Source organism: Nicotiana sylvestris, chromosome 1 (assembly GCF_000393655.2).
Source record: "Nicotiana sylvestris chromosome 1, ASM39365v2, whole genome shotgun sequence".
NCBI lineage: Eukaryota > Viridiplantae > Streptophyta > Magnoliopsida > Solanales > Solanaceae > Nicotiana > Nicotiana sylvestris.
This window is the reverse complement of record NC_091057.1, coordinates 163,068,813-163,087,806: the sequence shown is the minus strand read 5'-3', so window position 1 is coordinate 163,087,806 and position 18,994 is coordinate 163,068,813. Positions and strand designations below refer to the sequence as shown.

General features: G+C 39.8%; 1 protein-coding gene across 1 annotated transcript; it reads left to right on the top strand.

The window, feature by feature from the left end:
• Positions 1 to 1,185: 1,185 nt before the first annotated feature.
• LOC138876853 (uncharacterized) lies at positions 1,186 to 1,977 on the top strand. The gene has a single exon (XM_070155862.1). The coding sequence runs from the start codon at positions 1,186 to 1,188 to the stop codon at positions 1,975 to 1,977; it is 792 nt and encodes a 263-aa protein (XP_070011963.1).
• Positions 1,978 to 18,994: the final 17,017 nt, after the last annotated feature.

Here is an 18,994-nt window from a genome sequence, read left to right as displayed (position 1 = left end):
TTTCGAATAATGTCACTTTAATTGGAAAAACTCCCTTATACACATTCCGGGTGTAAAAAGGAGGTGTGACAGCTCTGGCGACTCTGCTGGGGAACTAACCCAGAATCTCTCGTTCAGGGTTCAAGAATTCGAGCTTAGAATAATTGTTATATTTGGCTTTATTTATTATCTGATTTTTACATGTTTGTGCCTAATGTGCTAAATGTTGCTTTTTACCGCTTTGATATTATCTGAATTGTATATATAAAATGTTACGAAACCCTTCTTCTTTCTGAGTCTTCTGAATTTATGGTGCACAAGTGCGCGTAACCCACCTTTCTGTTAGAAGTCATACCAAATAGAACGAAGTTGGGCCAAGTAACTAGGCCGGGTAGACTTTTGTGCTCCCGGTACGTTGCCCCCACTTCGGCTCAAGCTGTCCGCTTGGGTAAGCCAGGTCTAGAACAGTATACCCTAGGTTTTACACTTAGAATAACTCAGCTTCATGCCGGATCCCTAGTAGGAACGTTTGTCTGCATCATGTGCATTTGACTTCGGAGACTCAACACAGGGGTTGGGTCTGTCTAGGACAGGTTTACCCGAAATGAAAAGACCATCCTGATACATCTTACTTGCTACTTGTACATTCATTTGTTTTGGATTTGCATGTTGACCAGCTTATAGGGAAAAGTTAGAAAAGAAAAATCAATGTGAGTGCCGAGAAAGAAAATTGACTGTTTTCGAAAAATAATTTCCAAAATATGTTGAAATTCTGTCAAAATTTTGAAAAGAAAAGGAAATGTTGTGTTTTATTATTACGAACTACGTAAGTTTGATTCTCGCTGGATGTGAGATACGTAGGCAACCACATCAGGCCCAACTATATTTTTTAAAAAGAAAATATAATAAATAATTAAAAATGTGGGTACATAAATGTCATTGTGTTGTCATAAGTAAGGCGATGCCATTTTTGTCCAAAATACGCCGAATGTCCCCAAAAGGGCGCCGGAAGGCTGTTTTTTGCAAGAACAACCGCTTTTGGTCATTTTTTTAAATAAAAAAAAAATTGCCGGTTAGCAAACACAGCCTTTAAATCTTCTTCATCGAAGTGTTTTTTTTATGAATTTTTTTAAGAAATGTCAATGATTTTTTCAAAATGAGTCTTGATTTTGTTTTTTTAAAATTAAAACCACTCATAGGTAAAAAATGAGCGTTGTCCAGAACCCACCATTCACAGATGCAGATGAGTTTCTATTTCAGCTTCAGATGTGGTGGTATGAATTAGGAGGAGATGGTCAGGAATGGGTCACTAAGTATTTGGGAGTTCTCACAGATATTATGAAAGTTAAACCACGCGATGATTTGATTGCGGCACTAGTGACTTTTTGGGACCCTGTTCACAATGTCTTTCGCTTCTCTGATTTTGAGCTTACTCCCACTTTAGAAGAAATAGCTGGATATTCCGGTTTTGACGGAGATTTGAGAAACCAGAATCTTATATTCCCAAAGGCTCCTTCTGTACACCGATTCTTTGGTCTTTTGAATATCAGTAATCAAATCAGAAAAAACAACGTTGTCAAAGGGTGTTGTTCTTTCAACTTCCTATATTCAAGGTTCGGAAAGCCGGATGGGTTTGAAATTCATGAAAAGGGCCTTACTAACAAACAAAACAAGGACACCTGGCAGATTCACCGTCGTTTCGCTTTCATGGTGGCCTTTTTAGGAATCATGGTCATTCCAAACAAAGAGCAGACGATTGGTATTCACATAGCCAGAGTCATACAAGTCCTCACCACCAAAGAGCATCACACTCTTTTCCCGATCATTCTCTCGGACATTTATCGGGCATTGACTTTGTATAAGTCCGGGGCAAAATTCTTCGAAGGGTGCAATATTTTGTTGCAAATGTGGTTAACTAAACATCTCCGACATTACCCCAAGTTCATGCAGTATGGTCCAAGCGAGGACAATTTCATTGGAGTTATGAAGAAAGAATAAAAGATTATAAATCTCCAGAAGGGGTGGAAGCCTGGGTATCCCATTTAAGATCTTTAATGGCAAATCAAATTGAGTGGACTTTGGGATGGCTCCCGGTAAAAGAGGTGATACACATGTCAACCTTAAAGAGTTATTTGTTGTTGTTGGGTTTAAGAAGTGTCCAGCCATACGCGCCACAGAGAGTTCTAAGACAGCTAGGGAGATACCAAATGGTACCTGATGATGAAGATTTGAGTGTGCAAGTGATTGAGCTGTACCTCGAAGGCACACTCCCTGAGGCTTTAATCCAGCGGCTTTGGAATGGTTGTCGATACTTGAAAGATGATACCCAAGTTCCAGATCCGGCGAAAGGTGAGATAGATCCAGATTATGCTAGGTGGTTTGAGAAAAGATCTCGTGTGGATGATGTACCAGAACCCGATCCCAGAAGGCCCATAAAAAGGCCACATGTTCAAGCCTTTGATGATAAAATCCAAGAACGGTTGGCTTGGGGTGAAAAAGAAAAGGGGTACAAAGCAACTATTCATGCCTTAGAAAAAAGCTTGACGAACTTCAGTTTTGAGAAAGACTTACAAGCATAAGAAACATAAGGTGAAAAGAAGATTCTGATTGGCAAGAATAAAACTCTCCATGCTCAGCTTCAACAGATGAAGCAAGCCTCCGAAGCGCCATTAAGAAGTTGGAAAGGTCAGAGAATCATTGCCAATCTGATGAAAAAAATGCAAGATTATGACTCCATCTTAACAAAGACTGAAAAGGCGTTAGACAAAGCTAAGGAAAAAATCATACAGTTAAATGAGGAGGCCAGATCTAGTAAGGAACACCAAGTGATGAGATTTGAAGAGGAAATGGCTCAATTCAAGAGAGAGAAGGACCATTGGATACATTCAGAAGCTCACTCCATGCACAGCTGGAAGAAATGATAAGGTACAATAGAGAACATCAACATATTGATAGGGAGATAGCACATGCAAGACTCGATCAGGCCAGACTTCGGGCTCAATTGGAGTCAGCTTTAGATCGTGAGGGCCACATAAGAGATATAGCTGCCACTTGTCAGCAGCAGTTACAAAACCAAGACCAGAATCTCCAAGACTTCAGAGCACAAATCCATAATTTGGCTGTTTACACCTCTCAAAGTTTTGTAAACTGCCAAGGGATGGATTATGAGAGGTTTTTAGATCATGCACCTACTTTTGCCCGTCATCTTGCAACAGAGTTAGAGAGGATGTACCGTACACTAGGGGTCAGCCGGGTCAAGCCCCACCATGAGCAGATGTTCCAGTGATTGCAAGCAAAAGATTGTGGAGTGAAGCATAGTCATAGTTGTTGGAACTTTTCATATAATAGTCATGTTTTAGTTTGAGTCCATGTTGAGTCTTTTAAAACCATTTTATCAAAGTGTTGTCCAAATATAATGTCATTTTACTGTTTTGTTTGTTAAAATAAATAAAATAATAATTGTTTCCGCTAGAACTACGCACGGTCTAATTCATGCGGGGACATGATATATATGCAATCTCTATAGGATTCGACCACCACTAAAAAGAAAAGGGGGGAATGAAAAATAAATAAAGGAGGATAGAATAAAGGAAGCTTAAAAGAAGGGGCACAATTATGAGAGGCCGGAATGACGCACGCAACCGAAGCAAATGCATGATAGAAAATGGTTAATTGCCTAGGTGCATTGCATCCCAACGTGTAATTGCATATGTGTTAAACTCTAAAAACTAACAAGTTTGTTGTTTTCCAGAGAATTCAAGCAGTTAGTTTATTTAGAGGATACTGACACATTATCATTACCAAACCAGATCAAAGGGACCAATACCAGAAATCATGTCTATCCCGGATGTCGACACTAGTGTTGAGGTAGAGGAGTTGGACGTTAATAAAATGAAAGAGGAGATGCTCAAAATTAAGTAACAAATGACCGAAATGTACCAAGCCTAATCCAAAGGGCAATCATCGCCGTCTTACCCAGCCAACCCGGCTTTTACCCCACCATTAGCTCAGTCTCAGGATCATCCCGCCACCGATCCAGGTTTTCCCATTTATCAACACTACCATGTCACTACTTCTCATATGCCACAAGTTCTACCACCAAAATCAACTCCATACCCTCCTCCGCCAGTCACCCCTGTCTTTGTGGCATCTCCACTAGCTGCACTCCATAGATCCCCGAGTGAACCTGTGTTCCAAGCTCAGGACAACCAGTATTATCCCCCGGAGCCCACCTTCAAAGCTCCCGAAACCTACCCCTATGATCCACGTTCTGATCTCCCGAGAGAAGCTGAGAGACCAGCCAAAAATCTCGAACATGAGGAGATGTTTAGAAAAATGAAAAGCATAGAACAATCCTTCAGGGATATGAGAGGGATAGGAGGTCAGGTAAGCGTGGCTTACAAAGACCTGTGTTTATTCCCAAATGTACAACTACCGGCAGGGTTCAAAATGCCCAAATTCGACTTGTAACGGACACGGTGATCCGGTGGCTCATTTGAGAGGTTTTTGCAGTAAGATGAGGGGAGCCGGAGGAAAGGATGAATTGCTAATGGCCTACTTCAGTCAGAGTTTGAGCGGATCAGCATTGGAGTGGTTCACCCGCCAAGATCACGGAAGATGGTACACATGGGATGATTTGGCACAAGCATTCGCTTGTCACTTTCAGTATAATCTTGAGATCATTCCAGACTGACTATCTTTGACTAAACTAGAGAAGAAGCACAGTGAAAGTTTTAGAGAATATGGTTTCCGGTAGAGGGAGAAAGCACCAAGGGTAGATCCCCCAATGAAAGAGAGCGAGATGGTTGATTACTTTTTATAGGCTTTGGAGCCAACTTACTTTGGTCATTTGGTGTCCGCAATTGGCAAGTCTTTTAATGAGGTTGTAAAAATGGGAGGCATGGTCGAGGAGGGGCTTAAGTCCAAAAAAATCATGAGTTATTCAGCGATCAAGGCAACCACTCAGGCTATTCAAAGCGGCACTGGGGGTGTACTTGGGAAAAAGAAGAAAGAAAATGTCACGACTGTTGAGTCCGGAGCCTGGTTCGGATCTAAAGGCTCATCACCCTACTATAGCCAACCATGACCCTACCACCAAAATTACCCCCACATTCCATATAACCCTCCACAACATTATTACCCACCGCCAGATCCCCATTTTTCTGTCTATCATGCACAAACCTATACCCAAACATCGGCACACGCACAATGGCGTGCGCCGGCTCCACAAAATCCATACCCAGCTCCACAAAACACGTATCCACCCCCAAGAGCCTACAGAAATCCCCCCGGGATGGGTTTTCGACCAAACCAAGCCTTCAAGAATGAGAGGTTACAGAAATAAAAGACTATCACTCCACTGGGGGAATCATATACCAGTCTTTTCCACAGGTTGAGGCAGTTGGGCATGCTAAATCCAATTGAGCCTAAAATTCCAAATCCCCCTCCTAGAAATCTTGACCACTCGGTGAGTTGTGAGTACTGTTCAGGAGCCCCTGGGCATGATACAGAGAAGTGGTGGAAACTAAAAACAGCTGTGCAAGAGCTTATTGATACTCATCGGATCGAGGTTCAAGCCCCAGAAGCACCGAATATCAATCAGAATCCACTGCTAGCTCACCATGAGACACATATGATTGAGTTGATGCACAAAGAGGGGGAGCCCAAGAAGCCCTCACAGACGGTAATGATGATCCGTTCCAGCGAAACCAGCTCAAAGGAAAAAATAACTAGTGGAAAATCAGTAGTCCAGTTGAAAGGGGTAGACGATAAGCCCACTGTGGTAGCCGAGAGAGGGTCGTCAAACATTGTTGCAGTGAAACCAGAGAAAGCTAAAGTGGTAGTGCCGGGGGTCGCAAGTAAACCTGTTGTGGTCGTGAAGGGTGCTCGCACAGAGCCTGTTATTATAAAACCAGTAACTCAGCTTCCAGTGATCAACAGCAAGGTTGTTCCTTGGAATTATGAACGGGTGACGGTGATTTACAAAGGGAAAGAAGTCAAAGAAGAAGTTTGCGAAGCGCAAGGTTTGACTCGCTCAGGAAGGTGTTTTACTCCCAAGGAGTTAAGAAGAGCTAAAGATGATCCAACGCCGGTGAAGAAAGCTGTAACTAAAGAAGAGGCAGAGGAATTTTTGAGGAAAATGAAAGTGCATGACTATTTTGTTGTAGAGCAGTTGAGGAAAGAGCCTGCTCATATCTCATTACTCTCGTTTCTAATCCATTCAGATGAGCACCGTCAGTCGCTGATGAAAATCTTGAATGAGGCCCATGTCCCCGACAAAATCTCGGTAACCCATCTGGAAAAGATAGCCAACAAGATTTTTGAAGTAAACAGAGTCACTTTTTCCAATGATGAATTACCCGTAGAGGGTACTGAGCATAACAAAGCCCTTTACCTTACAGTGAAATGCGAGGATTCCGTGGTTACCCGGGTATTGGTTGACAATGGTTCAAGTGTGAACATCTGTCCTCTCTCCACTCTAAGCAAGCTGAAAGTAGAAGATGAAAAGATCCATAAGAATAGTATCTGTGTGCGGGGATTTGATGGCGGAGGCAAAGATTCGGTCAGGGACATAATGTTGGAGCTAACTATAGGTCCAGTAGAATTCACAATGGAATTCCAAGTGCTGGATATAACTGTTTCCTACAACTTACTATTAGGGCGACCGTGGATTCACGCCGCTAAAGCAGTACCATCAACACTCCATCAGATGGTCAAGTTTGAATGGGACAGACAGGAAATATTTGTGCATGGCGAAGATAATTTGTGCACTCACAACAACACCATTATGCCATTCATTGAAGTGGAAGATGACAAGGGACCATGGGTCTACCAAGTTTCTGACACAATGTCAGTCGAGAAAGTTCCAAGAGGAAAGTGTATCCCAAATTCGAAGGTACATCAGTCATGGTAGCGTATGAAATGTTGAAGAATGGTTTTGTACCAGGAAAGGGTTTGGGGTCAGATCTGCAAGGCATCATACAACCCGTGTCTCTTCCTGAAAACTTGGGAACATTTGGTTTGGGATTCAAGCCCACAACCGCGGACATAAAAAGAGCCAAGAAATTGAAACATAGGGCATGGGTCCTTCCAAAGCCGGTCCCACGTCTTTCCAATTCATTTATCAAGTCCGGTACGAAGAGTCACCCAGTGACAGCAATTCCCAGTTCTGTGATTGATCCGGAAAATGAGTTAATTGAAAGATTTGAGAAGTTGTTCGACAGTGTGAACATGGTTGAAATGGGAGAAGGTTCTAGCAATACGGAAGTGCAGTTTGTCGGGCCAACAGCAAAACTTAATAATTGGAAGGCTACTCCTCTCCCTACTCGGAAGGAGTCTTGGTAGTTTGCTTTGATTTTCCTTTAAGTTTGTACGGATTATTCCAGGGTTGTAATCCAGATTTCATTTTTTAGTCTGTTTGAGTGTGCAAACCTTGTTATCTTTCATCATTCAATAAAATACAATTTCCCTTTCTTCATCATTCCTGATGGTTTTCCTTATTGTTTTCTTTTCTTTTCTATATAGTTCTTTTTACGCTGGTTCTAATGACATGGCATGCATAAGGAATCCTCAGCCCAGTCTTAAAAATCAATCTGATTCCGAAATATTAGTTCAAGAAGTAGATTACGATTACGAATCTGAATACGATGATGAGGATGAAGCCTTCGAAGAGATTAGTAAAGAGTTAATTCACTTTGAATAAAAACCCAAATCCAACCTGAATGACAAGCCATCAATTTAGGGGACACCGACAATGTCCGAAAGACTAAAATAAGTGTCCACCTCGAGTCAAAAATTCGGGAGGAGTTAATCAAAATACTCATCGAGTACAAAGATGTTTTTGCATGGTCATATGACGACATGCCGGGTTTAACACTGATTTAGTGGTCCACAGATTGCCCACTGATCCAACATTTCCTCCCGTCAAGCAAAAGTTGAGGAAATTCAAAACTGATATGAGTGTGAAGATTAAAGAAGAAGTTACCAAGCAATTGGATGCAAAGGTTATTCGGGTCACTCGATATCCTGTTTGGTTGGCTAATGTCGTGCCTGTACCGAAGAAGGATGGCAAGATCAGAGTATGCGTCGATTACCGTAATCTCAACAAACCAAGTCCGAAGGATAACTTTCCACTACCCAATATTCACATTTTGATCGATAATTGTGCCAAGCGTGAGATTGGATCTTTTGTGGATTGCTACGCCGGGTATCATCAGATTCTAATGGATGAAGAAGATGCAGAAAAGACTACATTCATCACGCCATGTGGAACTTATTGTTACCGGGTAATGCCATTTGGTTTGAAGAATGCTGGGGAAACTTATACGAGGGCAATGACTACTGTGTTTCATGATATGATACACAAGGAGATTGAGGTATATGTAGATGATGTGATCATAAAATCAAAGCATCAGGCCGACCATGTCGGGGATTTGAGGAAATTCTTCCAGAGGCTTCGCATGTACAACCTCAAGCTGAACCCCGCCAAGTGTGCATTTGGTGTTCCATCCAGAAAACTGTTGGGATTCATAGTCAGCCGGCGAGGCATCGAGTTGGACCCATCAAAGATCAAAACCATACAAGAATTGCCCCCTCTGAGGAACAAGACTGAAGTGATGAGTCTGTTAGGAAGGTTGAACTATATCAGCAGATTTATTGCTCAGCTCACGACAACTTGCGAGCCTATTTTCAAGTTGCTGAAGAAGGACGCTGCGATCAAGTGGACTAATGAGTGTCAAGAAGCATTCAATGAGATAAAGGGATACTTGTCTAACCCGCCTGTGCTGGTACCACCAGAACCAGGGAGACCTTTGATTATTTACTTGACTGTCTTGGAAAATTCATTTGGCTGTGTACTGGGGCAGCATGACGTCACCGGCAGGAAAGAACAGGCCATCTACTATCTTAGCAAGAAGTTCACGACTTATGAGGTAAGTACACTCACCTGGAAAGGACATATTGCGCCCTAACTTGGGTGGCACAGAAATTGAAACATTATTTGTCATCCTACACTACTTACCTCATTTCACGCTTGGATCCATTGAAGTATATCTTTCAAAAGCCAATGCCGACAGGAAAACTTGCGAAGTGGCAGAGTTTGCTTACGGAGTTTGACATAATCTATGTGACTCAGACTGCGATAAAAGCCCAAGCATTGGCCGATCATTTGGCCGAGAATCCGGTTGATGATAAGTACGAGCCATTGAAAACTTACTTTTCCGATGAAGAGGTGATGCATATCGATGAACTGGAGCAAATTGAAAAAAAAGGCTGGAAACTTTTCTTTGATGGGGCGGCTAACATGAAAGGAGTCGGAATATGAGCTGTGCTTATTTCTGAAACAGGGCATCACTATCTTGTCACGGCTCAACTTCGCTTTTATTGTACCAACAATATGGCTGAGTACGAGGCATGCATTTTGGGTTTGAGGCTAGCTGCAGACATGGATGTCCAGGAAGTTTTGGTCTTGGGAGACTCGGATCTTCTGGTATATCAAATTCAAGGAGAATGGGAAACACGAGATTTGAAGCTCATACCATACCGACAATGTTTGCATGATCTTTGTCAACGGTTTCGATCACTGGAGTTTAGGCATATTCCTAGGGTCCATAATGAGGTCGTCGATGCTTTAGCTACCCTAGCGTCAATGTTGCACCATCCGGACAAAGCCTATGTCGATCCTTTGCACATTCAAGTACGAGATCAACATGTTTACTTCAACATGATTGAAGAAGAACTTGATGGTGGACCGTGGTTTCATGATATCAAGGAGTACATCAGAATGGGGATATATCTAGTGCAAGCCACGGGGGATCAGAAGAGAACAATTCGACGGTTGGCGAGTGGATTCTTCTTAAGTGAAGGAGTTTTGTATAAAAGGACACCAGACCTTGGATTGTTAAGATGCATAGATGCTAGACAAGCTACGGCTGTCATGTCTGAAGTACATTCAGGAGTTTGCGGACCACATATGAGTGGGTATGTGCTGATAAAGAAAATTCTCCGAGCATGTTATTATTGGCTCACCATGGAGCGAGATTGTATCATATTTGTGCACAAATGTCATCAATGCCAGATACATGGAGATTTGATTCATTCTCCACCATCGGAATTGCACATAATGTCGGCACCCTGGCCCTTCGTTGCTTGGGGCATGGATATCATTGGACCAATTGAGCCAGCAGCATCCAACGGGCATAGATTCATTCTGGCCATTGATTATTTCACCAAGTGGGTTGAGGCCAAAACTTTCAAATCGGTGACCAAAAAAGCAGTGGTCGATTTTGTTCACTCAAATATCATTTGTCGATTCGGAATCCCAAAGGTGATCATCACGGATAATGGTGCTAATCTTAACAGTAAATTGATGGAAGAGGTATGCCAACAGTTTAAGATTACACATCGCAATTCTACTCCATATCGTCCCAAGGCGAATGGAGCGGTTGAGGCAGCCAACAAAAACATAAAGAAGATACTTCGGAAAATGGTAGAAAGTTCCAAGCAATGGCATGAAAAATTACCGTTTGTATTGATGGGTTATCGCACTACTATCCGTACTTCAGTAGGTGCAACTCCTTATTTGTTGGTATATGGAACTGAAGCAGTGATACCTGCGAAAGTTGAAATCCCATCCCTTCGGATTGTCGCTGAGGCTGAAATTGATGATAATGAGTGGGTCAAAACCCATTTGGAGCGGTTGAATTTGATTGATGAAAAAAGATTGGCAGCAGTGTGTCATGGCCAGTTATATCAAAAGAGAATGGCAAGAGCATACAACAAAAAGGTACGTCCTCGGAAGTTTGAAATAGGCCAGCAGGTGCTGAAACTTATCCTTCCACACCAGGCTGAAGCGAAAGGCAAGTTCGCCCCAAATTGGCAAGGGTCATTCATTGTGACTAGAGTATTGTCCAATGGTGCTTTATGTTTAACAGATATCGAAGGAAAATGCATAAACATGTCTATCAATGTTGATGCAGTAAAAAGATATTATGTATGATTTCTTTGGTATAATTGTTGATTGTTTGTATTTGGCATTATTTCGAAGATTGAAATGACGAAGGCAATTTGTTCTGCTATCTAAATACTTTACCCTTTTGTTCCCCCTTTGAGCCTTATTTCTTTCTTTCATACCCCTCTTTTGGAATCAATAACGAAAAAGAGAGAAAAAGAAAGAAAAGGAAAAGAGAAAAGAAAAGAAGTAAAAAGTATAAACAACAAGGAAATTCATGTGTGAACTATGTTTGACCTAATTCCTATTAAGGATACGTTGGCAGCTTCCCAGCTCGGTCATAGTAAAATAAAATATCAAAAGATCCCCAAGCAAGAAACTGGGGCAGAAGTTGTGATTTGTAATAAGAAATATGATTCCAAAAGTTGTAATTTTAAACCCATGTTAAATTGTTTTGAGCCTTTGATACCCTTTCTTTCTAACCCCATCCAAAAGCCCACATTACGGTCCAAGGAAAGACCTTCTGATCAATCTTCGAGAAATGCCGAGTCGAGCAAAGAGAGGTGATTCATATCAGAATAACGCTCTGGTCCAAACAGGAAAAGTAACGAAAATGAGAGAGTATTATTGATGAAAACCCTCATGGGCACCATGAGGCGACGGAAGCTGAGAGAAAAATAAAAATAAGAGAGTCTTATTAGTGAAAACTTCATGGGCACCATCAGGCGACAAGGAATTGAGGAATCAACGAATGAGAGAGTTTGTCGGTAAAAACCCTTCGGGGCACTGCAAGTCGAACAAGGTCCGTAAAGTTGGCGGAAAGTAAATTTGGGTTATGGAAGATCTTGGAGAAAAAAGTAAAACAATTGGAAAAGAGGTTGGTTAAATATACTGGGCTGATTAATCCAAATGCATACCATGATCATTGGTGCCGGTGATTCCGCTCAGATAAGTCCCTTTTCCTATCTCCAACAGTCATCCAAATTTGGATTCTTTTCTTTATTCTTAAAATCCTTGCATTTCATTGATGTTAATTTTACTTCTCTAAAGCTCTTCCAAGTTTAGCCTTGTAAGAAGGAATTTCAAAGCTTACTACCAGTTTTGGAATTGCACAAAGCAAAATACAGCTAGAACATGCCAAAGATGATATGATGAAAAATGGGACCTATGGTGTAAGCAAAAGTTAAAACTGTGGAATGGTTCAGTAATGTCGTGAGAGATGTACGGTTTCAGGCAGAAAGGTTAGGAGGGGAGAATAGCAGTTGGGGATCTTGCAGTTAAGGATCAGTCAGAAGGTCAAAACAATCTTTTCGATCAGTTCAAGGCAGTTGGACAAAGCAAAGAATGGAAAAGAGAAAACCACCTCCAGCAAGAATGCCACGATGAACCACTACATTTTAAACTGACGAAATTTTCTTTGATTTGAAACAGGGGCAAAAATGGCATTTGTTTCGGGAAATCATTCGTAGGGAGAGTAAGTACTAGGCAGATTTGATCGTGGAAATTCTCAGGACCTTCCTGGAAAATAGGACTTAGTTTAAAATTCAAAATAATCATGAGTAGCGGAATTTGGCATGAGCGCACCCTAGAAGATTATAAGTGGAACTTCGAAGTTTGTATGTTTGAGATACACTTTGGACATTACTCCATGAGAACAAAGATTCTGACTTCTCTTCTTTCCCAGATTAATGATTATGATTTTCTGTTTCCTCAACGTTTCCCCCAAGCAGAAACGCCATCTTTTTCCACTTTTTCCCAATTTAGTCGGAAATTCTCAGGACCCTCCTGGAAATTGGGACCTAGTTTAAAAAAAAATCGAAACAATCGTGAAAAACAAGATCTAGCATAAGTATACCCCAAAGGAACATAAGTTAATTTCAAAGTTTGCATGTTTTAGATAGGATTCAATTAGGATTTTTCAGGATCCTCCTGAACAATGGGACCCAGCTTTGAGAGTTTTCATTAAATAACGAGATTTAGCGAAAGTCACACCTTTAAAAGATATATCTTAGATTTAAAATTGTCAAGAGTTGTCAGGACCCCCTGGATAACGGAACCTAGTTTTCAAATGCTTATTGATATTTGGTAATGTGGTTCGTTTTACACTTACATATGTGCCCAAATACCCAAACTGGGGCAGACAATTTTCTTTGTTTTGTCTATTTTGAAGTTAGGAGCCCGCCTGGAGAGCATGGGAATACATTTCAAGTTTAGCAATCAGGAGTCCGCCTGGAGAGCATGGGAATACATTTCAAGTTTAGCAATCAGGAGCCCGCCTGGAAAGCATGGAACACATTCAAGCGCAGCAGTCAGGAGCCCGCCTGGAGAACAAGGGAGTATAATTTAAGTTTTAGCTTTCAAATTCTTGGTTTGTCTATTTTGAAGTCAGGAGCCCGCCTGAAGAGCAGGGAATACTTTCAAGCACAGCAGTCAGGAGCCCACCTGGAGAACAAGGGAATACCATTCAAATTTTAAGTAATCAGGAACCCACCTGAAAAATGAAGGGAAAAAGCAATTCAAGTTCAGTAATCAGGCATCCACCTGGAGAACAAGGAAAGGCAGTAGAAGATTCAGTAATCAGGCGTCCACCTGGAGAACAAGGGAATACAATTCAAGTTCAGCAATCAGGCACCCAAATGGAGAACGAAGGGAACAAGCAATTTAGTTTCAAGTAATCAGGAGCCCGCCTTAGAGGATAGGCAACAATGGTCAAAGAAAGACGTTTAAAGGTTCAACAATCAGGTACCCACATGAAGGAGAGGGAAAGCATCTCAAGAATACAATCCGAGTCAGCAGCAAAGGAACAACTGAGGGAAATACAAATCAACAAGGCAACAAGTCACAAGACCAAGTTTGAAAATAAATCATTGTAAAGCATAGATTATAGCTTAGTCTAGCTTCTTCATTTTTGTCATGGTGTAATAAGGAGGTCAGTAAGCAGTATCAGGAGCAGCAGCAGTAACAGTGAAACCATAGCTCATGGTAGTCCCAGCTACCGAAACTTCCCGAACTACATTGACTTGATTCCTTTATAGCCAAGGATATGTAGGAAACCTTTGAAGCAAAGGTTCGGTCAAATATTTCAAAAGTGCTTCCCATGGAGTATTCAAACGGGCAAAAATCGCTCATATCCGCTCACTTTGTCTTTACACGAAAACTCTTTATGTTTACGAGCAAAGAGGGGCAGCTGTGAGCACGTGATTTTTGCCTCACATGAATTACTCCCACAAAATCAAAACAAAAATTGTTTGTTTTATTGTTTGCACTTTTGTGAATTTTCGTGGTATTTTCTGTCATTACTTGCATGGGTTCGTGCATGTTTATATGTTTAAATAAATGAAAAAATAGATTGCATTCGCATTTAGGATTTAATTTTATAATTTTTGAGTTGAGTAGTAAATTAATTATTTATACAAAAATAAAAGAATAAAAAAATAACGTATTTTGCATTTTTAAAGTGTTTAATGTCAAACTGTGTGATTATTTTATTTTTAGTATGTAATTACTTGTGATAAATATTATTTAAAGTGGATTAGTATTTAAAGTCAATTTTGGTTTTATAATTTGAGTTAGGATTTTTGGTTCTTAATTTTGAAAATAACTTAGGAAGAAAGAGAATTAATAAAAGAGAAGAAAATCAAATTGGGCCAAACTCAATTTAACCACTAAAGCCCAAATCAAATACACTCAAACCCGCCCCAAATCAGCCCAAAACCCGTCCCAACCGGTCCGGCCCTATACTGAACCAAACGACGTCGTTTGGACTCGCCTCAATCCGAGCCGTTAAAGAATTGTTCATCCAACGGTCTAGAACACACCTCATCGCCAGTATCCGACCCCGACCCGTTTTTCAGAGACTGATCCGGTCTCAAAGGAGTCTAAAACGGTGTCGTTCCATTTAGTCAGATGATCTAGGCCGTTGATCTCGTTTGATCGAACGGTCTGGATCCAATTCCACCCCCAGTATATATGGGACCAACCAAACCCGCCCCCTTCAGAACCCCTCAACCACTTTCGTCTCTAACCAAACCCTAGAGACGCCGCCACCGTACCCTCACCGCCTCAAGGTGTCAGCGCCGGCTCTGTTCACCCTTATCTTTACACCACAGAACCACCCCGAGCCCCTCTTACCAAATCCATCATTAGTTTCCGTCGAATCTAACCAAGACTCGTCGAATCTTAAATCCAAGTTTTAACCCTAAAAATTCAAAATCAATTTCCATTGAACCTGATGACATGCATCGAGTCAAGCCTCTAGTTTTCTATGATTAGAAGGTCGATTCACTACAAAACCGATGTTACTCATTTGTTCTTGACAAAGAACAAATGAGTAACATCAGTTTCGGGTGAATCGGGGTATCAAGGGTAATTTCAAGTTTAGCCGGTAAGTTCCCTTTATTGTTTTCTGTTCTTCTTTAAATTCATTTCACCTCTGCCTCTTCTCCTTCTCTTCTACATGTGTTTTTGATTGGTCAATTTTTCTAAGTGAAGTTACGACTAGCTTCGAACCCGATTTCTTTGCTTTAGGTTAGTTTATTTATCCATATTTATTTCTGTTAATTTCAATTTTCCTTTTAAATTTATTTGGTCCTGTTTGTTTTGATTTCTGATTGTAGGTTTATTCTAAAGATTCTGTGAATAGTTGTTTAAGTTCATGAATTTTCCTTTGAATCGATAGGTTGTCAATTTTCAATTTAGGTTTATATTATTCTAATAGGCTGCATATTAGTATCCTCGTGATGTTTTGATTCCTTGTTAAGATGATTATGTTAAATGTGTCAAAGGTCGAATCTCAAATAGGCTCTTCAATGTTCGTTTCTTGCTAATGTCAGTTCAGATTGTTCATATGAAGCGTTATTTTTGACTCTGTTTCAATGCTAAACCTATTTAGATTTCAGAAACTGATGCCCTTTGGTTTTGTTGCCTAGCAGTTCTGTAAATGTTTATAACTTTCAGAGATCCTAATTGAATAATTATAAACTTAAAGGGTTAGTCTGGGAATTATTCAATAAAAGGAGATTGTTTACCTAACTTTAGAAGTAGTGGTAGGGTAGAAATTGCATTAATGAATTAATTAAAAGCACTAGGTTAGTGAAATGAATTAAAAATAGAAAAGGGTATTGATAGTGGAAACTACACTTGTTTAAGGACCCTTTTAAGAGCTGGAAATCAAAAAGAACAGGGGTGTGATTAAAAGGCTAAGGGATACACATGGTAAGGGAATATACAAGCTGGAAAGAGAAAAAATTTGAATAAAAAAGGAGTTGGTCCTAGTCTTTAAATGGACACACACGGATAGAGTACGAAAAAGAGAGAGATAGACATTGAGTGGATATATACAGAGGGATAGGGACTGAGTAAAAAAAAAGGGTGCTCGAAAATACAAAGAAATAACTCTAAAGAGAATGGAAATTGGAAATGACTGTTTGATTGATTTCTGTTTCTGGTTTTCAATCTCAAATTGGCTGAAACCATCTTTGATGTATTGAGGGTTGAAATGGTTTGAATTTTTTTTTTCTTGTTGAATCCGTGTTGAACTCTGCAATAGAGTTACTGTTTCATTGAGTATTATAGTGGATTTCTGAATTTTCTCCTACACTTGAACTTATTTCTGGTTAGCTGACAGTGGAAATGATTTAAGATCAAGTTGGGTTAAGGTCTTCTGGTTCATTTGTTTGGATTGTAACTGTTTTTCTAGGTTGTTATTTCACTTTTATGGGCTGGAAACTGGTCAAAAAGAATTGTTGTTGATTGCCTGCTACTATCGCTGTTGATTCTTCCTTTTCTGATTTCATTGATCTCCAGGTACCTACTCCTGAACCTTTATCATGATGTTTGGCTTGAAATTTAAAAAAATGAAAACTGGAGTCTGATAACTTCGACGTGCTCGGATTGGTTTAGTTTCATTTTGTGTAAACCTCATGGTTTTGACATTATTAATGTACTGTAGATTCATTGCAAAGAGTTTTCATTGGCTTGTTTTGGCATAAAGATACTTTTTCTTATTGTCATAGCTACTTTGGACTGTTGGAAAGAAACTCGATGGAAACCCATCAAGCGGACCCTTACATATTAGCTTAGAGTGTGTTATACTTGATTTCTTGTTGCTTTGCTAGGTAGCTACTAATTTCAGGTCATTAATAATGGAATTTAAGGTGGGGAAATGGGGCGCAGGAAAACATATGTCAATATATGTAAGCTGAATGCAAAGATTGTGCTAGTGGGTAGATTAATAATTTGATTGTGCATAGGGAATTGTAAATACAGCCTGAACAATTCAATTGACTTAATGAAAATGTTTGTTGTTTAAACAACCAATGATGCATCGACTTTAATGCCAAAGATCCGTAATTTCATTTGTGATCTGATTCCATGATGGCCATTTGGGGCTTAATCCTCATAGTCGGATCGATTTGGGATCACAAGGATTCGATTAGGGTCAAATATTAATGCCCCCTCCCCCTTTGTTAGACTTGGACTCAATTTGGGCCTAAATTTATTCACTGGCTGGCCCAATTCGTGTCCTTATGTAATCAGGTTAGTTTGAACTTTAACATTTAGGTAATTACAATTCTAACAGCCCTTTTAATTAATTTGGCGCTTCTTTAGCATAGGAGGTGTGCCGTAATAAACAATTACGTGATAGTTTACGGTTCTTTCGAGATGATTTCGGAACTTAGTTAGAATAATCGAGGTGCGCTATGCCCAATAAAATCTAAAAACCCATGGCTCTCGCAAACTTAAAGGTGCGTAGTTTGCTTTAGGCACGTTAATTATATAATTATCATGACTACTAAAATTCGGGAGTACATTTCATGTGGCCCGGTTCTAATTTCCAACAATGTTATATAAAATATGTCATGAACCACAGGTGCATTTTATGTAGCGTGGTTTACGATGTGTTTTAAATAACTTTGAATTTTTTCCGAAAATATTAAAAGCGGCTAAAATGTTAGTAGTATTTTTCGCTTATTTTTTTTTTGCTTTTTGCTTTTGCTTTTTGCTTTTAGTACCAAGTATGGGTCTGTATGATCCATTTTCACGTTAAGACCATTTTGAAAGATCACTAAATGAAAAAAAGTGTTAGAATAAGATTTTAATTTAATCCCAACAATTCATCTCATATATTTTGTTTTAGTAACCTCTTTGTTAATTAATTTCACATTGAGAACAAAAGCATCTGCACTATGTTGATCCGTACTTGTTCATTATATTGTAGTAATTCATATGTGGGGATGTATATTTGTATGATCTCAAGAAAAAGAAAAGGAAAATAGTCATACTTAATTACTTACCTAATTGATACCACTACTACTGCTGCTTGTAATTCAAAATAAGAAAAAGAAGATTAACACAATAGATGGTTGATTAGTCATGAATATCGTTGGTTGATTTGTCCATGTGGTTATCTAATTTAGGAATAATAATAATTCAAGAACATCGTAGTTTGCTTTAGGCTCGATTTAGACTAGTATTGTGATTATGTATACGTTCCCGTAATATAATTGCGATTTTAATTCCAAAAAGTAACTCGAGGGATGCGTTCGCGCAACTTCAACTAAACCTTTCTTAATATAAATAAACCAAGCGTTATTAATTGTTGACACGTTTGCGTGACATGATTTTTGACGCGCCAAAAGAAAAGAGTATACGTACGCGTAACTCAATTCTTTAATTACAAACAAATTAAGTGATTAAAAACGGTAAAACGTAAATGCACATAGGTTTTAAAATAAGTAATTAGGCAATTTTAGCCAAGTATAAATCACTAAGCGACCGTCCTAGAACCACGGAACTCGGGAATGCCTAACACCTTCTCTCGGGTTAACAGAATTCCTTACCCGGATTTCTGTGTTCGTAGACCATTAAATAAGAGTCAACTTCCTCGATTCGGGATTTTAACCGGTGACTTGGGACACCATAAATTATCCTAGGTGGCGACTCTGAAATAATTAAATAATCCTATTTCGAATAATGTCACTTTAATTGGAAAAACGCCCTTATATACCTTCCGGGTATAAAAAGAAGGTGTGACATAAATTATATCATTCTAGTATATATCTGAAA

What these genes read in the sequence shown, in the direction of transcription:
- LOC138876853 (XM_070155862.1), top strand. Translation starts at nt 1,186, where the DNA reads ATGAGCGTTGTCCAGAACCCACCATTCACAGATGCAGATGAGTTTCTA.